Here is a 19,571-nt window from a genome sequence, read left to right as displayed (position 1 = left end):
GCGCCGAGGCCGCGCCTCTATAGATGTGGGCCCGCGGATCCCACCCTTGTTCCCCCTTCGGGTTTGATTCAAGGCGCCTTTAACCAGCGTTTTTTCCCCCACACGCAGCCCCCGCTTGCGAGGGCTTTCCTGGAGAAAACCGTCGCGTGAGGCGGCGTTTCTCCAGCGCGTGTGCGCGAAGAAGCGGGAGAAGGACGTCGTGAGGAGGAGGACGAGGCGGTGCAACCCCCGCTTAGTAGGAAAGGTAGCATAAAATAAGAACGAAACGCCCGCCTCCTGCCTCTCCAAGGGAGCGGGGGAAACGAGCCCTCGTCCCCCATCTTGTTTCTCCCGTTTCGCGGCCTGAGGAGGCGTCGCCCGCCCTTGAGGCGCGCGCGAGGCGGCGGCGGAGGGGGGGGCGGGGAGGCCTGAGGGAGCGGAGATCCCTCCGCCTCCGTGAGTCGCCGGCGGCGGCTGAGACTCGAGGGCGGCGCCGCCCGCCCCTTGCCCTCCTCCTCCCGCCTGCTCCGCTCCTCCCTCGGCCCTGGGCCTGCGTCGGGTGTGAGGAAGGGGGGAAAGCCCCGAGGGCGCCCCGTCCCTCCCTCTTTCCCCTCCCTCCAGTCTCTCGCTCTCTCCCCCTCAGGTGGAGATAGTTTCTAGAAGCCCGTCCCGGCGTCCTTTGCGGCCCCAACATGGAGGAGCTGACGGTGGAAGTGCGCGGCTCCAACGGGGCCTTCTACAAGGTACGCCTCGCCCTCTCGCCGCCGGGAACCCCGGGGAGGAGCGGCCTCGGCGGGGGGGACGGGGACGGCCCGTTACTGCGGGGTTGGGGCCAGAGGGGGGCGGCGGAAGGGCGGCCCTCGGCAGCCACCCTCGGAGCGGGGGAGCCTTTGGCCCAGGCCGGAGCGGGCAGACAGTGGAAGGTTGAGCGGTTTCTTTTTTTGGGTGGGTGGGTTGGGAGGATAAAAGGTGTGTGAGGCGAGGGGTGCGGGGCGGGGTGGTGTGTGGCTTTTGGGAGGGGCTTTTGGGTGGGTGGGACACGGGTGAGGGGAGAGGTCGTGGGGAGAGCCCAAGTTCTGGGTGCGTTACGTGTCCCCGCAGTGTTGAGGTAACGCTTTTTCGCTTTGGACGCTCCTGGAAAACGGTGTAACGTGCGAAGGGGCTTCCCTTCGTTTCCCGGGGCAGGCCAGGCCAGGCCTGACTTTGTGAAGCACCTTGAGAAACCTCTTTTGGAGGGTTTTGTGTTGGAAGGCTTTTTTTTTTGGCCTTGTTACCTTGATAAAAGTGGGGGGTGGGAAAGGGAGCTTCTGAATTTTATTTTACTGTGGTGTGTTTAGTCCCCCAAGTAGGACATGGGTGGGGTGGGGTGGGGGTGTTATGAGTCACTTGTGAGGGGTGTGGGGGATGCCCTCTGCTGTGAGTCAAAATACATTTTATATCCCTTTACTAATATTAGATTCAGGTCAGGCAGCATGGAGTCACACCTCTGGTGATAAGTAGACCCACCTCTGTGGTTTGGGTTTTAGAGAACATTTGTGCAAGCTAGGGCTAGAGGTAGGTTGAAAGGTGTGGGATTCTTCACCCAAAATGCAGGTTATTCTGTTTTAAATATGCTACTCCTTCATAAAGTTAGGAATGCACGACAACCGTAATACTTTTACAGACTCTTGAGTTTATTTATGTCACCAGAAAGCTTTCTTCACTGCCACCCTCCCTGGTATGCCAGGATGTTACAGGATCAATACAGGATACTCTCAGCTGTTGCTGTCAGTCTTTCTCCCTAAGCCAAGCCTTGGATGCTTGAAAATCCTAGACCTTTTTATGGCGTGAGGCCTCTGTTCCTCTACAGGAGCACTGATAGGAGCCAGCATTGTGAATTACAGTTTTATCTGCGCACTGTGAAAGTTTTATTTATACTTAATCATAAATGTATGCTAATTACAACAAAACTATTCACTATGTGTTTTGGGTGGGTGTTGTGGCAAGTATAACTCATGTAAATGTGATGGGAATTTAAAGTTCGTTGCTAGTTGACATTCCATGCAATACCAATGGCAATTTTGGAAAACATAAGGTGAGGGGGACTCCCTTGTAATAAAGTTTTGAAACTCGTAATTACACTACACTTGCATTTTGTACTTGAATTCATATACTTATCAACATGGATCCTACTCTTCATCTGTGGAATAAAGAAATTTAATATAAGCTTTACAAATATATCAGAATATAGGCAGTTCCTTTGTTCTAAAATTTATATATTTTCTCAGTAGGGCCTTTTTACTGGTTAGTGGTGTCAGGAATTTCTGAGAAGTAGTTAGCCTGCCATTTTATTTCTTTATGACCTTGTGCAACATACCTGTGCCATACTTTAGTTTTGTGACTCCAGGAGTGTTGAAAGGCATATCTTAAGATATTTTCAAATGCAAAGTCATAGTAACAATTTGGAATTTGTTTTTGTGATACGTGGATGACTTTTCAAAGACAGCAATTGCAGGCTTGATGAGAGATGTGATTTGACAACATCAGTTTATATATAAGAAGGTTAGAATGTTCAAGTTTAGTGCCATATTATGTGAAAGTTTTTCGCTCAGCATTTTGAAAATTTTGTTCAACTTCAGTATGTACATGTGATGAAATTATTTTTATACTTTGCTGAATCCGTTTGGCCTTGAAGCTTCCTTGCTCAGCTAGCACAAACGTTTATTTTTGAAGAAGTCAGTTTTTTATTCTGCTTTTTCATGTGTGCAGATGGAAGGAGGAGGAAAGTGTTGTTTTCAGAATGGTAAGTCTACTGGCAATAATAGTTGGAACTCCTTGTTGGTGGTAAAAGTAATACAAGGTCTCACTGAGACTGAATTTAATCAGTGATAATTGCTTCAGGCAGTCACATACCAGGCATATATGGTTATTATCATGGATCACAGCACCATTTTAAAATTGAACATTGCTTGGGCCTAGTTGCTGCTAATGTAAAGCCAGGATTTCCAGAGCATTTAAGACATCGCCTTTTAGCATTTGTGGAGTTGTTAGCTACTGTTGTAAGTAGCCCTTTGCCTATAGGTGGGCCTGGGATCCAAGTTGAAAAGGTTCCGGATATTGATAGGCCGTGTAAGAATTTGAGAGCTTACAATTTTGATAGTTGGCAAATCTGGAAATTTATATGTTTAACTTACTCTTGGATTTCTTTTTTGTGATTTACCATATATTGGCTAGTGACTATATATAAAAAATAAAAATGTGACTGACAAAAATAATTCCAAATCCTCCATTTGAATGCAGGCCATCCTGTTTTAATTTCCTGAATAACTCTGGGAGGATATATTGACAAAATGCAAAATCCATGTGACTATACTTGCTTGTAGATTCTTGTTTCAAAATTATGGCTATTTAAGATTCCCTCACCCAGCATGTTTATCTACAACAGGGATGGGCAACTTGTAGCTCTTTAGATATTGTTAGATTCCTGACTCCCATCAGCCCAAGTCAGTGTGCCAGTAATTGGAGACAATGAGATCTGTAGTCCAACAATACCTGTTGGACAATAATTGCTTCAGAGCGCTCAGATGGATGAATTTTTTAAATATATCCGTTATTAGTAAGCTGCCATATGGGGCTTGATTTGTTCGTGACCTAATACATGGCTGTGAAACCTGTGACTATTCAGGTGTTAGTGAACCACATCCCCCATCATCCCTGACCTTTGGTCATGCTGGCTGGAGTGATGGGAATTGGGGGATCTGACAACATCTGATACTGCATATCACAAGTTTCCCACCTGTTATAACAATGAATAAATAACCAGAAATATAGTTTATGGCAGTGTTTTTCAACCTTTTTTGGGCAAAGGCACACTTGTTTCATGAAAAAAAATCACGAGGCACACCACCATTAGAAAATGTTAAAAAATTTAACTCTGTGCCTATATTGACTATATATAAAGTAATTCTCTTGAATAGGAATCAAATAAACACAAAGAAAGTATTTTATAATTACTTTATTATGAAATAGTAAGTAAACAGAAATGTGAAAAATTATAAAATACTTTATTTTTAAATCTTTCGAATTTTTCAATTTTTCCCACGGCACACCAGGCAACATCTCGCGGCACACTAGTGTGCCGCGGAACAGTGGTTGAAAAACACTGGTTTATGGACATGGAAGCTATCAACAGTTATTTATTTCCAGTTAAAGATGGTTGCTATTTATTTATTTTTAATCTGGTGTGGATTGGTCTCCAGTTACTAAAAAAAGCTGACTTTTTCAGTTGATGCAGGTACTTTTGATTTCAAATTGAAGCTAGCTTTAGAAACCCTGTAGCCATAACTTGGCACCAGCATTCGAAACTCACCAGGTGCCAGACGCATTTTGCACCTGCTATCGACCACTTGCAACCAAGTGAAGATGCCAGGATGGCGCCTGATGTCTCCACCATCTGGAGGTGCATGCCTGGGGGATCCTCGGATCTGGACTGCTTTCATATACTAGGAAAACGTCCTGTAGAATTCTGTCAGTTATAGTTTATCTCAGATTTCCTCAACCTCGGCCCTCCAGATGTTTTTGGCCTACAACTCCCATGATCCCTAGCTAGCAGGAGCAATGGTCAGGGATGATGGGAATTGTAGTCTCAAAACATCTGGAGGGCCGGGGTTGAGGAAGCCTGTTTTATCTTCACAATCAGAATGAGCTTTAGGAACCAAAAGGTCGTGTTGCAAAATATGACTTTTGAGCTGTCTGCTCCAAAAATGGCAACTAGGCATTCCTTTTTGGCAACTTTAACCCTAGTTTAAGGAGCCATTTGGTGCCTAGCTTATATATATGAGTTTCTGACACTGCCATTGGTACTTTCAAGAATTGGTATGCCTGTGCACTGAAATCTCTGTGGTGCTGGTATTGTTAAAATTGACTGGAAACACTAGCATCAACTTCAATTTAAAATGGTTACTGGCCAGATTCTAGTGAGGTTAAGCCTTTCAGTGGCTACTAGTTATGTCTGTATACTGCCTCCAGTATACCAGTTGCTGTTGAACAATTGCAATAGAGGGCTGTTGCCCTCAACATCCAGCTTGTGGACTTTCCATAGGCATTTGGTTGATCATTGTGGGAAGCAGCGCTGGACTAGAAAGGCCTCTGATATAATCCAGCAAGGCTTTTCTTATGTACTCTTCTGAAATCAGATTGAATATCAGCACTTTTCAGGTTTCTCCTCTGTGTACAGTGGTCAGTTTATAATCATTTACAAGCTACTGAGATCTTTGGGGAATATTTTACTCTGTTTCCAGAAAATTACCTCTAGTAGTGTTTTTATATTGACACATTATTTAGCAATTCTTGCCTTTCTTAGTGTGGCAAGAATCACAAGATGTAATTTTGAAGGCATGAAGACAGCCTTTGGACCAACAGGCAGGAAAACTGCACCGCTGAAAACCTTGTCGGGAGATGAAATGATGGGCAGAGCACTATCAAGAACTGTACTCCCAGGAAAGCATGGTTTCCAACAAAGCAATTGATAGCATCCAGACTCTGCCTTTCTTGGAAGAGCTGGATTTCCCTCCCTCCCTGGATGAACTGAAGAACACCATCAACTCTCAGGCATGTGGTAAAGCCCCAGGACAGAAATGCTGAAAGCCAGTATTAATTCCTCTCTCATGAGTACCTTCTCTGCATTACAAAGAGGTCTGCAAACTTGATATGAAGGCTGGCAACATTAACCCCACTGTGTGGGAATCCCTTGCAGAAGACCACAGTGCGTGGAGGCGAACAGTTAGGTTGTATACCACAGTAGTGACCAAAGGAGGAATGACTGCAGGGAGGAGTGCAGAGGGAAGACATACCATGGTGTGCCTGTAGCAGTACAATCAGATGCCTTCATCTGCCCCAGCTGCAGTAAAATATGTCTCTCCCATATCATTCTCAACAGCCACAGCAGGTGTTGTAAATCTCTCAACAGTTTGAGTTTACACCTTTTTCCATTGTATCCCGAGATAGACAGATGCCAACAACAAAGGACTATTTTTGTCAAGAATTGTGAAATCAGAGTTTTAGAACAAACTTTTGCCAAAAATGTTATGGAAAATCCAGTGTTAATTTTGGATGATGTTTACAATTTCAGAAGAACTTGGAAATTTGCAATGAAATAGTTTGCATTGCACTAGCCATTGTTAAATTAGTGCAGGTTAGAAACTGGACAATGTCATACTCGAAGGAGGCACAAAGTTTTTGTCAAGTTCAAATGATACATAGATTTTTGCAATTTTGAAACTATGCTTTAATATCTGCTTCCAGTGGTTACTTTTAGCTGTATTTGTTCTTTACCAGTACTTTTTACTTTCTGCTGTCCATGAGACAGATCTCTTTCGGATTGAGCTTTCCTTGGCTATCTCACAGTCATTGCAAGTTGCATAGCTGTAAGCTTATTTTAGGTTATCTGGTTTTGATAGTAGAGGCTCTTGAGAAAATAGGAAGTTAAATATTTTATTTCGTGTTGTTTAGTCGTGTCCGACTCTTCATGACCCCATGGACCAGAGCACGCCAGGCACTCCTGTCTTCCACTGCCTCCCGCAGTTTGGTCAGACTCATGTTTGTAGCTTCGAGAACACTGTCCAACCATTTCGTGTTATGCCACTGTAAAACACTATTTTTTCCTTTGGGTGTATTATGATTTTGAAAAATCAGTTTGAAATCCCAGTGTACAAAGTAGCATAATAAGAATAGTTTTCTGGACAACTAACATATTCAGAGAAATGGAGATGTTTTTAAAAGAATGGTCTCAATATATCTATGATTTTTTTCAAAGGACTTTGTGATGTGACATTGACTTCTGATAAAATGAATCTTCTAAACCAGAGATCAGGAACCTGTGGCCCTATAGATGATGTTGGACTACAACTCCCATTATCCATGACTATTGACCAAAGTCCGCTTTGGAGACCTAATCCGGCCCGCTGTTCAATCCGGCACTGCTGCAGTTTATTTCGTGGGCTAAAATCCTAAAAAACCTCAACAACTTCAATCCTAAGAAAAGTTCACCAACTTTGGGGTAAAAATAATAAAAAACCTTAACAACTTCAATCCTAAAAAAAGGACACCAACTTTGGTCGGCCCTCATGGCCCTTTACTTCATCAAATTTGGCCCTCTTTGAAAAAAGTTTGGACACCACTGATCTAGGCTAAGGATGATGGGAAAAGGAATCCAACAACATCTGAAGGGCAAAGCCTTTCCATTCCTGAAATAAACTATCAAATTCTTCGTTGTTCAGATCATTAAAGCTTTTATGTTGGTTGAACTCCTGCCAAGTACAACATAGTACAAATTTCATTCTATACTGATTCTTGATCAGTATAGAATTCATACACTTGTTTTTATTTGAGAAACTTGGCATGCTTCATGTTTCATCATAAAGTGATCAGATGTGCATAAATGAGATAGGATCTTATGTGGAAACTATAACATCATAGTATCATATGAGGAGCCTGTTTCAGTGCAGTCTTGCATGAATAGATCAGTCCCCTTTTTTATGGGATGCTCATTGCAGGGGTGTTTTCAAACTAGCAATGTGAAGCATGATGAACAGTTCTATAGCTATAACTTCCCAGTTATGCATGTTTGAATTTATTCTGGGTCTTGAAGGACACAGTTCCCCCTGACCCCCCCATTTGCTCACTATTGATACAGTATTCCCCCCGCCCCGCATTTGCTCAGTTATGATCCAGTATTTCCTCTGATACACCAGTATACCTTGCATAAAACTATTTACTTGCATATTACTTGCATAAAACTTAAATGAAAGATATTTCCCAAACACAAACATTGAGAGTCGTCGTTGGAGCTTTGATTTAGATTCTAAAGTTTACTGATGTGTGCACAACAAGGTCATAGAATCAAATTACAAATAACTAAGTTGAACCCATGCTTGTAAGTTTATTATAACTTCATTTATTTATTACATTTATATCTCACCTTTCCCCACGGAGCTCAAGGTCCTGTGCATTGTTTTCCCCATCTCATTTTATCTTCACAACAACCCTGTGAGGTAGGTTAGGCTGAGAGGCGGTGACGGTGACCTTCATATGTGAGTGAAGATTTGAATCCTGATTTCCCAGCTCCTAGTCCAACACTCTTAATCACCATACCACAAAGGAATACAGGAAACTGCCTTATACCGAGTCTAGCCATTGGTCTGGCTAGCTCAGTATGCCAATGCTAACTTGATAGCAGCTCTGCAGGGTTTTAGACAGGAGTCTTAACCAGGCTGGCAGTTGAACCTGATACACGTTTCTCCCATTCAGTTCCCCCCCTCCAGAATTTATGAAGCAAACGGAAACATCAGCCCAGGGAACACTAGTGGTTTGGTTAAAGGTAGAATTAGAAAGCTCTAAACGTGTAATGTAGCAAGAAATGAGGAAGCAAAGTTATTTTCAGCCTGTGATTTTGAAATCCCTCCAAATCCCTGAATTCTAAGTTTACTTGCTTTGTTCTTAACAAGGTCTTGTTGAATCTCAGTACACCGGGGTTGTCAAACTGGCATCTACAAATGTTGTCTGGGCTTACTAGTCAGTCGTTATTTGTGGTTGTCCTCCATCCATTTAGCATGAGCAGAGGGCTTGAGAGGGGCTATTTTTTAATTTGTCCTGATTATGTGGAATATCTTACATTCCATAGCTTCAAGCTGCAGAGGTACCTCGGGTTGCAAACGCTTCAGGTTACATACGCTTCAGACTCTGCTAACCCAGAAATATTACCTCGGGTTAAGAACTTTGCTTCAGAATGAGAACAGAAATCATGCTCCAGCGGCGTGGCGGCAACAGGAGGCCCCATTAGCTAAAGTGGTGCTTCAGGTTAAGAACAGTTTCAGGTTAAGAACGGACCTCCGGAACGAATTAAGTTCTTAACCCGAGGTACCACTGTATAGGGTATATGAGGGTTGCATTTGTAACTATCCTTTTTGCTCTTGTTGAATGGATATGTAAGATGCTTGAATTTTGGTTTTGGGATTTTTGTTGATGTTGACAAACTGAATAATTTGTCAAGGAGAGAGGTGTGAGAGGCAGGGTGATAATGGGGTAGTTAGACCAGAAACAAAGGTGAATGTTTAAGAGCTGTATGAACATCATAAATGCTGTCTAGCACAGGGGTAGGCAACCTAAGTCCTGGGGGCCGGATGCGGCCCAATCGCCTTCTCAATCCGGCCCGTGGTCGGTCCGGGAATCAGCGTGTTCTTACATGAGTAGAATGTGTCCTTTTATTTAAAATGCATCTCTGGGTTATTTGTGGGGCATAGGAATTCGTTCATTCCCCCCCCCCTATAGTCTGGCCCCCCACAAGGTGTGAGGGACAGTGGACCGGCCCACGGCTGAAAAAGGTTGCTGACCCCTGATCTAGCATTTTGTCTTCCAGCAGTGGCTACCTGGATTGTCCTTGGAAGTTCACAAGCTGATCAAAGCTCCATTCACATAAATATCATAGGTTTCAGTGGAACTTTAGCACGTGCAACTAGATTAAAGTTGGCAACTTGTAGGCTGAAGTATTGGGATGCAACAACAAAGCTAAAAACTTCGGGGATTTTGAGGAAATCCAGTACTGACACCAGATGATGGATTGCATCTGTAACAGGTTCAAGGCTCTCTTGGTGCAGTGGCTTGAGAGTTGTTCTTCAAACAGTCTTGAGATTTGTTCTTTAAAATCTAAATCTGTATAGAAATGAAATTAATAATAATAACAATAATGTCCACCACAAAAAATAAATAAATCCAACAGTACCTAGGCATTACACTGTGGTGACTGCAATGTAGGTTTAAGGTGCCCTTTGGCAATTAGATTATATATCTGAGTTTTTAATACTGCCTGTGGACAAGATCCATAGCATTATGTTTTCTGGGACCCTGTTCTGCTTGCTTAGTGCTCTGGTGGCATCTCGGTGATAGCTACATTTTTCCTTCTTCTTGTGAGTCTGCTTTTTCCTTTTTCTTTTTAAGCTCTATAGTTTTTGTATAATTTTAAGATTGACATGTTGTATTTTACAGCATAGTCCACTGTGAAAAACTTCTTGGTTCTCAGTGGGCTTCTTCAGACTGTAGTGTTCAGCACTGTAGAAATAAGCCTAGTGAGCCTCAAGTTCCCACATTTTTCTGGTGTGGTCATGAGAAGGAGTTTGCAAGCTTTTGCTTCTATTTTATGCAATGGAGGAGCAGATTAGCTGAAACCTATTTCTTGGGAGCTAGTGCATTCATGCTAAGCCAAGGTTTGACTTAACGTGACATGTGAATGTAGCCACTGTAGTTAATAAGAACATAAGAACAGCCTGCTGGATCAGACCAATGACCATCTAGTTCAGCATCCTCTTTTCACAGTGGCCAACCAGCAAGTATGACCTGAGTCTGTGGAGGCAGAGCATGTCTATCCTGGCTAGTAGTCACTGATACAACCTTTTCCTCCATGAATTTGAAGGCATGGATGATTTTCATTCTGGTGAATAACAACGCCCCTGGGGCCTGAGCTGTATATTGTGAGGCTTACAGCTCAATCCTGTGTAGAATGAAACATGCTTAAGGCAAAGTCAATGGACTTGAGATTGTAGGATCAGCTGTTAGCACAGCAGCAGGAGATGGAGTTGTTTAAAGGAGGTTGCATTACAGCAGCTGAGTTAGGCTGCCAGAAAACTTGAAGTGGATTACTTGAGTGGAGGGAAAACTAGTAGCCTTTTAGCTTGATGCTGAAAGCAGATTCCTGCTATTCTCTTCTCTGGCAAAAATGAAGCCCTTTGTTGATGAAGTGGATGAACAGAATGAAGAGCTCATCTATGTCAAGAGAGTTTGATTGGGAGAAGTATTATCATTGTGAAGAGCTGCTGGACAGGAGTTGGGGAAAACTCAGGATTTTGGGGAAAAGGGAGTTTATGCTCTGTGTTCTCTAGTTATGTATGGACTATTTGCTACTGAGCTGGGGCAATGTTTAATTTCTAAAAAAAGATATGCAGAAACTCGGATTTGTGGAAAATTAATTATTTGTATCCTCCTTAATTTCTTCGTGGGAAGGGGAGGGCAGATTGCACTTCCTCAATGGTAGGAGAAAAACACATTGTGTGTTCCCATGCTCTTCCTGACTGATAGAAATAGTTGTTGACAACACAATTTGTTGACTGGTGGTTTCAGTAATTCTTTAAGTAAACTTGAAACTTTGCCGATGTGGATGGGACTCTTAATTTAGCTAGAATTGCCACCACTTATCACTGTAGCAGTTTTCTTTCCTGAAAGGAAAAATGGAACGTTTCCTTAACTTAGTTCTGATGTTGTAATCTGTGGTGTGCTAACTGCAAAATAATAGCAGTATTTCTCTTGTAATATTATACTTTGGCCAAAATTATTTAGGGTTCGAGTGTTGTAGCTGAAGATGAGGTTACTAATAAACTCAGTGAACCCTTTATTAATTTTTACTATGGCTGTACCTTGGATCCCAAACGCCTTGTGAGCCAAATGTTTTGGCTCCCAAATGCTGCAAACCCGGAACTGAGTGCTCCGGTTTGCGAATGTTCTTTGGAACCCAAATGTCTGACGCGGTTTCTGGTGCTTCCAATTGGCTGCAGGAGCTTCTTGCAGCCAATTGGAAGCCATGCCTTGGTTTCCGAACGTTTTTGAAGTCTAACGGACTTCCAGAACGGATTCCGTTCAACCTCTGAGGTACCACTGTATATTTGTTCCTTCTTACCTAGAAGTAAATATTAGAATAGTTATAAGCTGAATAGTTCTATAATACAATTGACGAATATCCATTTTTCCTTAAAGCTACTGCAAACCATTAAGTATCACTTTTGTATGCAATCTTTGGCATATTTACCCATGTTGTGTTTTTTCTTAAAAATTGTTCCAGTTTAAAATTATCGTTGTAATGGGAGGTGCCATTTTGCAAAATAAAAAAAATCATTCTTGATAACAGTATTTAACAACTTTTATACTTTATTCTAGGGATTCATCAAAGATGTTCATGAGGATTCACTCACAGTTGTGTTTGAAAATAAGTACGTACTATGTTGAAAAATATTACTCCCTTTATTTAGTTACATAATGTGCCGTCCCCCAGAAATGCATAACACATAGTTCACTATGGAGACAAAGCGCAGGAACTCGACTACAAATACAGTTGAATGTAAAATGGAAAGAACACACTTAAATGTTGTTGCTAAGTTCTTGAAGCCACAGTAGTCCTGTAGTCTTGGCAACTATAGTAAATTGAAACGGGTTTAAATAGAAATACAGCTGATCTTACTGTGTTGACAATGGGGAGGCTGGTAAATAGCCACTCTGTTGGCTGCCTCCCTGTGACTAAGGCAGAGATCCTTCTGTAAATTAGAAGAGAACATTTCCCCCTCCTCTCTGGCTGTCACTGTCCTGGTTTAGGTGATTGGGAGCAAACTGCAACAAGTCTCAGTCTTGTGTTCTTCCTTTCCCCACCACCCTAATACTTGAGAGAGACCTTCCACTTTCATTTTAGAACAAACTACAATGCTGAATATCTATAGTGAGGGGGAAAAGTATTTGATTGCCTTCTAAATGTGCCCATTTGCCCTCTCACTGTATATACCACAGAAGTGTTGTTTGTTTAAACCAGGGTAAAACTGATATTGGAACCTATTTTTTTTGGCTAACCTTGGTAAGAACAAACCACAGTTCCCAGCATTCATATGTAATATGGAACTCTAGTTTATTCTAAAGTGAAAGCAGAAATGTTTGCTCTCTTCTCATCTGCAAAGGATGAGAGAGTGGGAGAGCGCATAAAGCCAAGGCTCACCACAGCTTGCTCATAATCATTTGCATCATAGTTTAGGATAGTAACATTTGAGTCACGGATGGTTAATATAAGTGTGTGTTGTTAAGCAATCTAACAAAAATGTTGTTGGCTTTTGAATATTGAGGTTCTCTGTTTAATATTAGTGTGGACAGTATTCCATTTGTGTCCAATATTAGTATTTAAATAATCAATTTAAAATTACAACTGTGAACCAGGGTTACCTTTTCTTACTGACCGTGATGTAATTTGAAACTTTCAGCTGGCAACCAGAACGCCAAGTTCCCTTCATTGAAGTAAGATTACCACCACCACCTGATATCAAGAAAGAAATTGGTGAAGGAGATGAAGTGGAGGTGAGTTCATCCAGTGATGGGCAGTGACTTGTATTTTTAGAGGTACTGTTGGTCAAGTTAGACCCTTAATACCAATCATGTCAAAATGAATGGAATTTTCACAGCAATGCTTGGTCACTTGTTGCCATGGATATAAATTAAAGAAGTCCCCTCTTTCCAGTAGCTACACAGCTGTCGGGAGTCAGTCTGCATGTTATTATTACCAAGCAGAATGTATTCTTCATGAAAGCTATGTAACAGATTTTTCGGAAAGACCATGTACAGTGGTGCCTCGCAAGACGAAATTAATTCGTTCTGCGAGTTTTTTCGTCTTGCGAATTTTTCGTCTTGCGAAGCACGGTTTTGGAAAAGTTTTGGAAAAGCTTCAAAAATCACCAAAGTCTTCAAAAACCTCAAAAAAGGCTACCACACCGCATGCTATGAGTTGCTCCTCGAAGTCAAGTCGCAACTGTATTAACGGTTTTAAGAAAAAGGAAACAAACTTGCAAGACGTTTCCGTCTTGCAAAGCAAGCCCATAGGGAAATTCGTCTTGCGAAGCAACTCAAAAAACCAAAAACCCTTTCGTCTTGCGAGTTTTTCGTCTTGCGAGGTACCACTGTATAGTGAGGACAAGCAAGTTCTGAATTAGACACACAGGACACAACTCTCAAATTCAACAGCAAGGTGCATTTATTCCTCTAGGAGGCACTGCATTGTCACCAAAGAAGGGAGGAGGATTCAGGGCTTCCTCTTGTTGCCATGGTTGGTGGATCTGTTTCTGTTCTGTGTCGTGCTTGTCTATGCCTCAAATTTGTCATCACGTAATGACAAATATGAAGAAACAGAAACTGATTGCGATAGTTCAGAAAATGAAACTGATCCTATGAATACTGCATTAAATTCAGTCTCCCCTCCAACCCTTTTCTCAGCTACTCTTATGGCTGATAGACATAGAACCACAGAATTGTAGAGTAGGAAGTCCAGTCCCCTGCAATGCAGGAATCTCAACATGCCGTCCCCCATCCAGTTTGAAACCAGGCTTTGTTTCAACATGACACGGTTTTGTGTCTGCATGACAATGTGGAGAACTGAGGAGATGCAGTGATTTTGAGAATACTTAATAATTTTCTTTGTTTTACTCATAAACTGACAATACCAAAGAGATGCTAGGTTCCTTACAGTTCAGTAGTTTGTAGCTCCATTTGTAACACATTTTAAAAAGTAAATTCAATTTGTAATTATTGTTTGACTAAACTCTACTTTCAATATAACAAATATGGTATTTTACAATAAAGTCATACACAATACATTTTATGTTCCTAAAGTAAAAAAGTTACTTTTGATCTGTAAATGCTGCTTTAAAAATAAATACTGGGTATTTTTCAGTTTTCCCCACAATTTGTGTTTCCTCTGAGAAAAAGCTTATCTCCTCCCCCTGTCTGGCATAACTTCAAAATTTCTGGAAATTTTACATCTCTACCTATTTCCAAAGATGAATTGGACACTAGTAGAAAATTGTTGCCAGCAGATTATGCCAAGCTCTTTATCCACCTGCCACCATTTTGTAATTGGCTTCATCCCTGTGCTGCCATTTTGTGACTGATAGGCCTATACAATTTTCAGCCGTGTCATTTGAGCCTTGGGAGTAGAATGTTTGAGAACCATTGCTCTGTTTTATATAAAGATATGAAGGCAGACAAGATTATCTTAAATTTTATATTAAGGGAAAGAATTTACTTTTAGAATAGTTTATGCCTGTATTTGTACTGATACTTGTAATTCTGGTGTACACAGAAAAAGAAAATTCAGCTTTCAGTTGCCATGATTTTGTTGGCTGTCCACAAACATCATTGAAATGAATCCGGGTAGTGCTAGTTTGTGAAGATTGAAACATATTCTAATCAATATGGTTTAAATATGCTGTATGATCCCCCCCCCAGGTGTATTCACGAGCAAATGAGCAAGAGCCTTGTGGATGGTGGCTAGCAAAAGTTCGAATGATGAAAGGGGAGGTAAGTAGGAGTAAAACTTGGGAATTGTAAGTAAACTTCATGAGGAAACATCTAAAGAAAGCATTAAACCTAAGAAAGTTTTAAACCTCTGTGTAGGATGTTACAAACAAGAGCACGCCAAAAAAACCCCTACGGTATGCAAGTCTAGTAACCTATTTACATACACTCCCCAAAATGGATGGGATTGGGTATTCTTATTTAAATTTGCTGAAAGTTTTGCTTCCTGAAGTGGTGGAATGGCAAACGCAAAGAGGATGACTCAAATATTTATCATGCTAACTATTTAGTGCTTTTTGGGTTGCATCCAGCTAAGTCATACTCAAGAGAAGACCTATTGAAAACAATGGATTTGTTACTTTTAAGTCCATGGGTTTCGGTGAACCTGCTCTGAGTATGCCTTAGTTGAATGCAGCCCTCTAACTCAGAGGTTTTCAATCTTTTTGAGTCCACGGCTCCCTTAACCAACTACATTCTTTCTGCGGCACCCCTGTGAGGCGCAGGAGCTCAGTTACGTCCCCCTCTTGCCTGCAGAGCTGGCAGCCTCTTACCCTTTTTTGAACACCCTCCCTTGTGGAGTGTTCCCTCAGCCTCCTCTCCTTCCCCCTCTGCTTGGGAGTCCTCTGGGCAGCCGTTGCTACCGACCCTGGTCTCTGAGCTGCCCCACCCCCTGCCCCAAAGAGGTGTGCCTCCCAGAGGCACCATTTGCCTGCACAGCTTACAGCCAGGGCTGCTGCAATAACCAGCTGTGCAAACCCTAGGGAGGCAGAGATGCAAGAGGGCATCAGAGGAGGGAGGGAAGGAAAGAGCGAAAGAGTCCAGTGTTGCCCTGAGCATCATTCAAGGCACCCCAGGGTGCTCTTTTTTCCATAATAGTTCATTTCCCAATGTTACACCTTTTTGTTCCTATAACGCAGTCTTTGTCAACCTGGTGCCTTTAAGATGTTTTGGACTACAACAGCTGTGCTGACTGCGGCTGGTGGGGGTTGTAGTTCAAAAACATCTGGAAGATACCAGGTTGACAAAGGTGGATAATGCATTTTGCTTCCTTATATTTAGGGCTGCAGAAACCCTATGCTCCTGTTTCTCATGTAGTATAAAGGCTGAGTTTTACACTAGGATTGGTGAGACCTGGGTTCAAATCCCCATCTATCAATGAAGCCCATTGGATGACTTTCGGCCAGCTACACACTTTAGCCCAACTTAAACCTTATTGTTGATGTATGCCACCCTTACATTGGAGGGCTGTGATAAAATGCAGTATATCAACAAAGCTGAGGCATGTGCTTTATGAGGATGATATACTATGGAGACGATAAACTGCTATGAGTATTTCTGCATAGTTTTGGGTCCAATAATTTTAGAGTTCTTGGTGGGGGGGGGGGCAAATGTGTGTCCTTTAGATTGTTTTTTTAAAAATAATTCTAATCTGTCCTTAGTTCTACGTCATTGAGTATGCTGCCTGTGATGCCACTTACAATGAAATAGTGACATTCGAACGACTTCGGCCTGTGAATCAAAACAAACCTGTTAACAAGAACACATTCTTCAAGTGTGCAGTAGAAGTTCCTGAAGATCTGAGAGAAGCGTGAGTGACTGCTCTAAAATTTCATTATATCGCTATCTTTTATCTAAAAATGTTTTCTTTTAAACAACCTAAAGCTGATTTTTTTTTAAAAAAAAATCATCTGAAATCTTGGACAGATGAAAGATGGAGTACACAGTTACCTGGGAATAGCTTCCATTATACTCAGTAGGATTTACCTCCAAGTAGACATGCATTAGATGACACTGTGACTCTGTTTTACTGAATCTTTAAGAAAGACAGATGGATAAGAAGGCCTAGACATGCAGCAGGATTTTCTCAGTACAGGCACACCTCAGAGATCTTGTGGGTTTGGTCCAGATCACCGCAATAAAGCCAATATCACAATAAAACAAGTCACACTATTTTTTTTCATTTCCCAGTGCATATAAAAGTTAAGTTTACACTATGTTCTATTAAGCCAGGCCCCCCTGACTGCAGGGTGGGAGGGGGCAAACCTGGCTCCAGCCTAAGCCAGCTCCACTCTTGTGGCCAGAAGGGTGGCAGCCTCAGGGGGCTTCTTTCCCCTGGATGTGGCCAGGCTGTCTGCAGCTGCACCTATGTCCTCTTAAGGAGCAATATCTGTGAAGCGCAATAGAGTGATGTATGCCTGTAGCAGGGAGAAGTGGGTGAGAAATTCAAAGGCCATAGACTAGATTTCGATTGTGGCAGAAAACAGAAATTGCTGAGGGGCATGGAGAGGAAGAAATAGGAAGGGACCCTAGCAACAGGCGACTGGCTTCCAAGTAGGAGTTTCATTTTTTATTACAGTGGTGCCTCGCAAGACGAAAATAATCCGTTCCGCGAGTCTCTTCATCTAGCGGTTTTTTCGTCTTGCGAAGCAACCCTATTAGCGGCTTAGCGGATTAGTGCTTTTAGCGGCTTAGCGGCTATTAAAGGCTTAGCGGCTTAGCGGCTAAAAGGCTATTAGCGGCTTAGCAGCTTAGAAAAAGGGGGGGGAGCGAAAAAAAATCGCAAGACTCGCAAGACGTTTTCGTCTTGCGAAGCAAGCCCATAGGGAAAATCGTCTTGCGAAGCAACTCAAAAACGGAAAACCCTTTCGTCTAGCAGGTTTTTCGTCTTGCGAGGCATTCGTCTTGCGGGGCACCACTGTAATGGTCATTAGTTTGGTGAAAACAAAAAAAATTCCTTCCAGTAGCACCTTAAAGACCAACTAAGTTAGTTCTTGGTATGAGCTTTCGTGTGCATGCACACTTCTTCAGATAGTTTGGTGGGTAAAGATGGATCACCAGTCTCACGAGCTTCAGCATTCAAGGAAGAGGGAATTAACATAACAGGAATATTGCCATATCTGTGTCCTGCACTCACTTGTACAAATGCATTGGATTTTTTTTCATGCTTGTCAGCGGCTGCCTCAGGTCCCAGCTCACAAAGGACCAACGCCAGTTGCTCTTTATAAACAAAAGTCTTTATTGTGGTTCATTGTTGGTTTGACATCAGTGGCGCGCAGCGCTACGTCTGAGTCCTTAGACCGGCGAAGTCCCGTCTGAATCCGCCCCTCCCTTACACCAGTTCAAGACCCGAGCTTTGCTCCACCTCTTCCTTTCTTCCCTCTGCTCCTTTCGCCTCCGGGCCCTCCTGCCCTCTGGTGTTCCAACCCTCCTGGACTGTTCGGAGGCGGATTCTTCTGACTCCTCCCCCTGTCTCCGGCGGGCTTTGGGACCTGGCTCCCAATCCGGATTATCTACTGTCCCGCGCGCCTCTACATTTGAACTTGGCGCGCCCGCCCAGCCTAACACTTTCCTCCTAACGGCTACACTGCTCCCTTCACTGCTTTCTCCTTCAGGGAGGCTGGCCGGCCCTGCTCTCTCCTCCGCCCCTCCACTCTCTGACGGAGGCGTGGTCAGTCCTGCCTCACTCTCTCCTCCTGCAGGAGGAGGCTTTTGTTCTAATCTGTGGGATTCTTCCCCCCCCGCTGCGCTCTGGTGGGGAAGCTAGCCCTGACTTCCAGCTGCCGCTTGGCGACTCCCCACTGGCCCCCCTTGCCCTGACCCTGGGGGCCTCCTTCTGGGAATCTTCTGATTCGCTGGAGAGACTCAAGGAATATCTCTCGTCACTGTCATACCCTCCTGCGCTCCCCTCCGATTGTTCCCCTTCGCTCTCCATCTTCTCCTTCTCCTGTGGCTCAGTCCCTGAGCCCCTGACAATGCTTTTGAATGCTTTGCCTTGAGTATTGCAGTTTTATACAGCAGCATGTTTTGTTGATAAAACTGCCACCTGAATTAATTTATAAATTGGTTTTTTTAGGTGTGCTAATGAAAGTGCCCATAAGGATTTTAAGAAAGCTGTAGGAGCCTGCAGAATTTTTTACCAGGCTGAAACTGCTCAGCTAATAGTACTGGTAAGGTATATTTTCTGTTTGGTTTGATCACTGTGTGAGTTTACTTTTTGGCTAATGTTACGATGGTGTATGAGGGAGAAAAAAAAGATTGAAGACTGAAGGTTATCTCCATCTTTGTATTCAGAGTAGGTCCATTGAAATCAATGCCTATTGTTTCCAATGAGTCTGTTCTAAGCACAGCTTAGTTCTCCAAGATACCTTGTTACTTGGGTATATTGAGAAGCTTTCTGCTTGTGAGTGAGAAATTTGCTTTGGAGATTCCAGGGTAGAAAGTTGTGGGCAGAACCAGTAGGCAGAGGATCTCATGCAAGCTAAAGCCCAGGCTTTACTATTTTGCCTTTGACACTTCTGTGCATATTGCAGTACAAGACAGCTGGGTCAGGCTGAAGGGTGTGTGTGCCAAGATACCTTGCATAACTTTGTGTACACCCCCATCCACATTTCCGGCTGCAGCTGATGCATCTGTATGGGCATTGCTTTCTGCCGATAGTAGGTCAGGTTATCCGAAACAAAATCCATCGC

General features: G+C 42.9%; 1 protein-coding gene across 4 annotated transcripts in view; it reads left to right on the top strand.

The window, feature by feature from the left end:
* The first annotated feature begins 225 nt into the window (after positions 1-225).
* The window catches only part of FXR1 (FMR1 autosomal homolog 1), a 33,199-nt gene continuing 13,853 nt past the window's right edge, over positions 226-19,571 (top strand). The window contains exons 1-7 of one of the 4 annotated variants that reach the window (XM_028731639.2): positions 226-244; positions 623-722; positions 11,938-11,990; positions 13,020-13,113; positions 15,034-15,105; positions 16,542-16,690; positions 18,956-19,049. In XM_028731639.2, the coding sequence (XP_028587472.1) occupies positions 672-722; positions 11,938-11,990; positions 13,020-13,113; positions 15,034-15,105; positions 16,542-16,690; positions 18,956-19,049 (513 nt within the window). In that variant the 5' untranslated portion in view covers positions 226-244; positions 623-671. Of the gene's footprint in view, positions 245-450; positions 723-11,937; positions 11,991-13,019; positions 13,114-15,033; positions 15,106-16,541; positions 16,691-18,955; positions 19,050-19,571 lie in introns of those variants that run through there. The other 3 variants (XM_028731640.2, XM_028731638.2, XM_028731642.2) reach the window with 3 other exon arrangements.

Source organism: Podarcis muralis, chromosome 6, assembly GCF_964188315.1.
Source record: "Podarcis muralis chromosome 6, rPodMur119.hap1.1, whole genome shotgun sequence".
Taxonomy (NCBI): domain Eukaryota; kingdom Metazoa; phylum Chordata; class Lepidosauria; order Squamata; family Lacertidae; genus Podarcis; species Podarcis muralis.
Note: the sequence above shows the minus strand (reverse complement) of the source record. Positions and strands in the feature narration are given on the sequence as shown.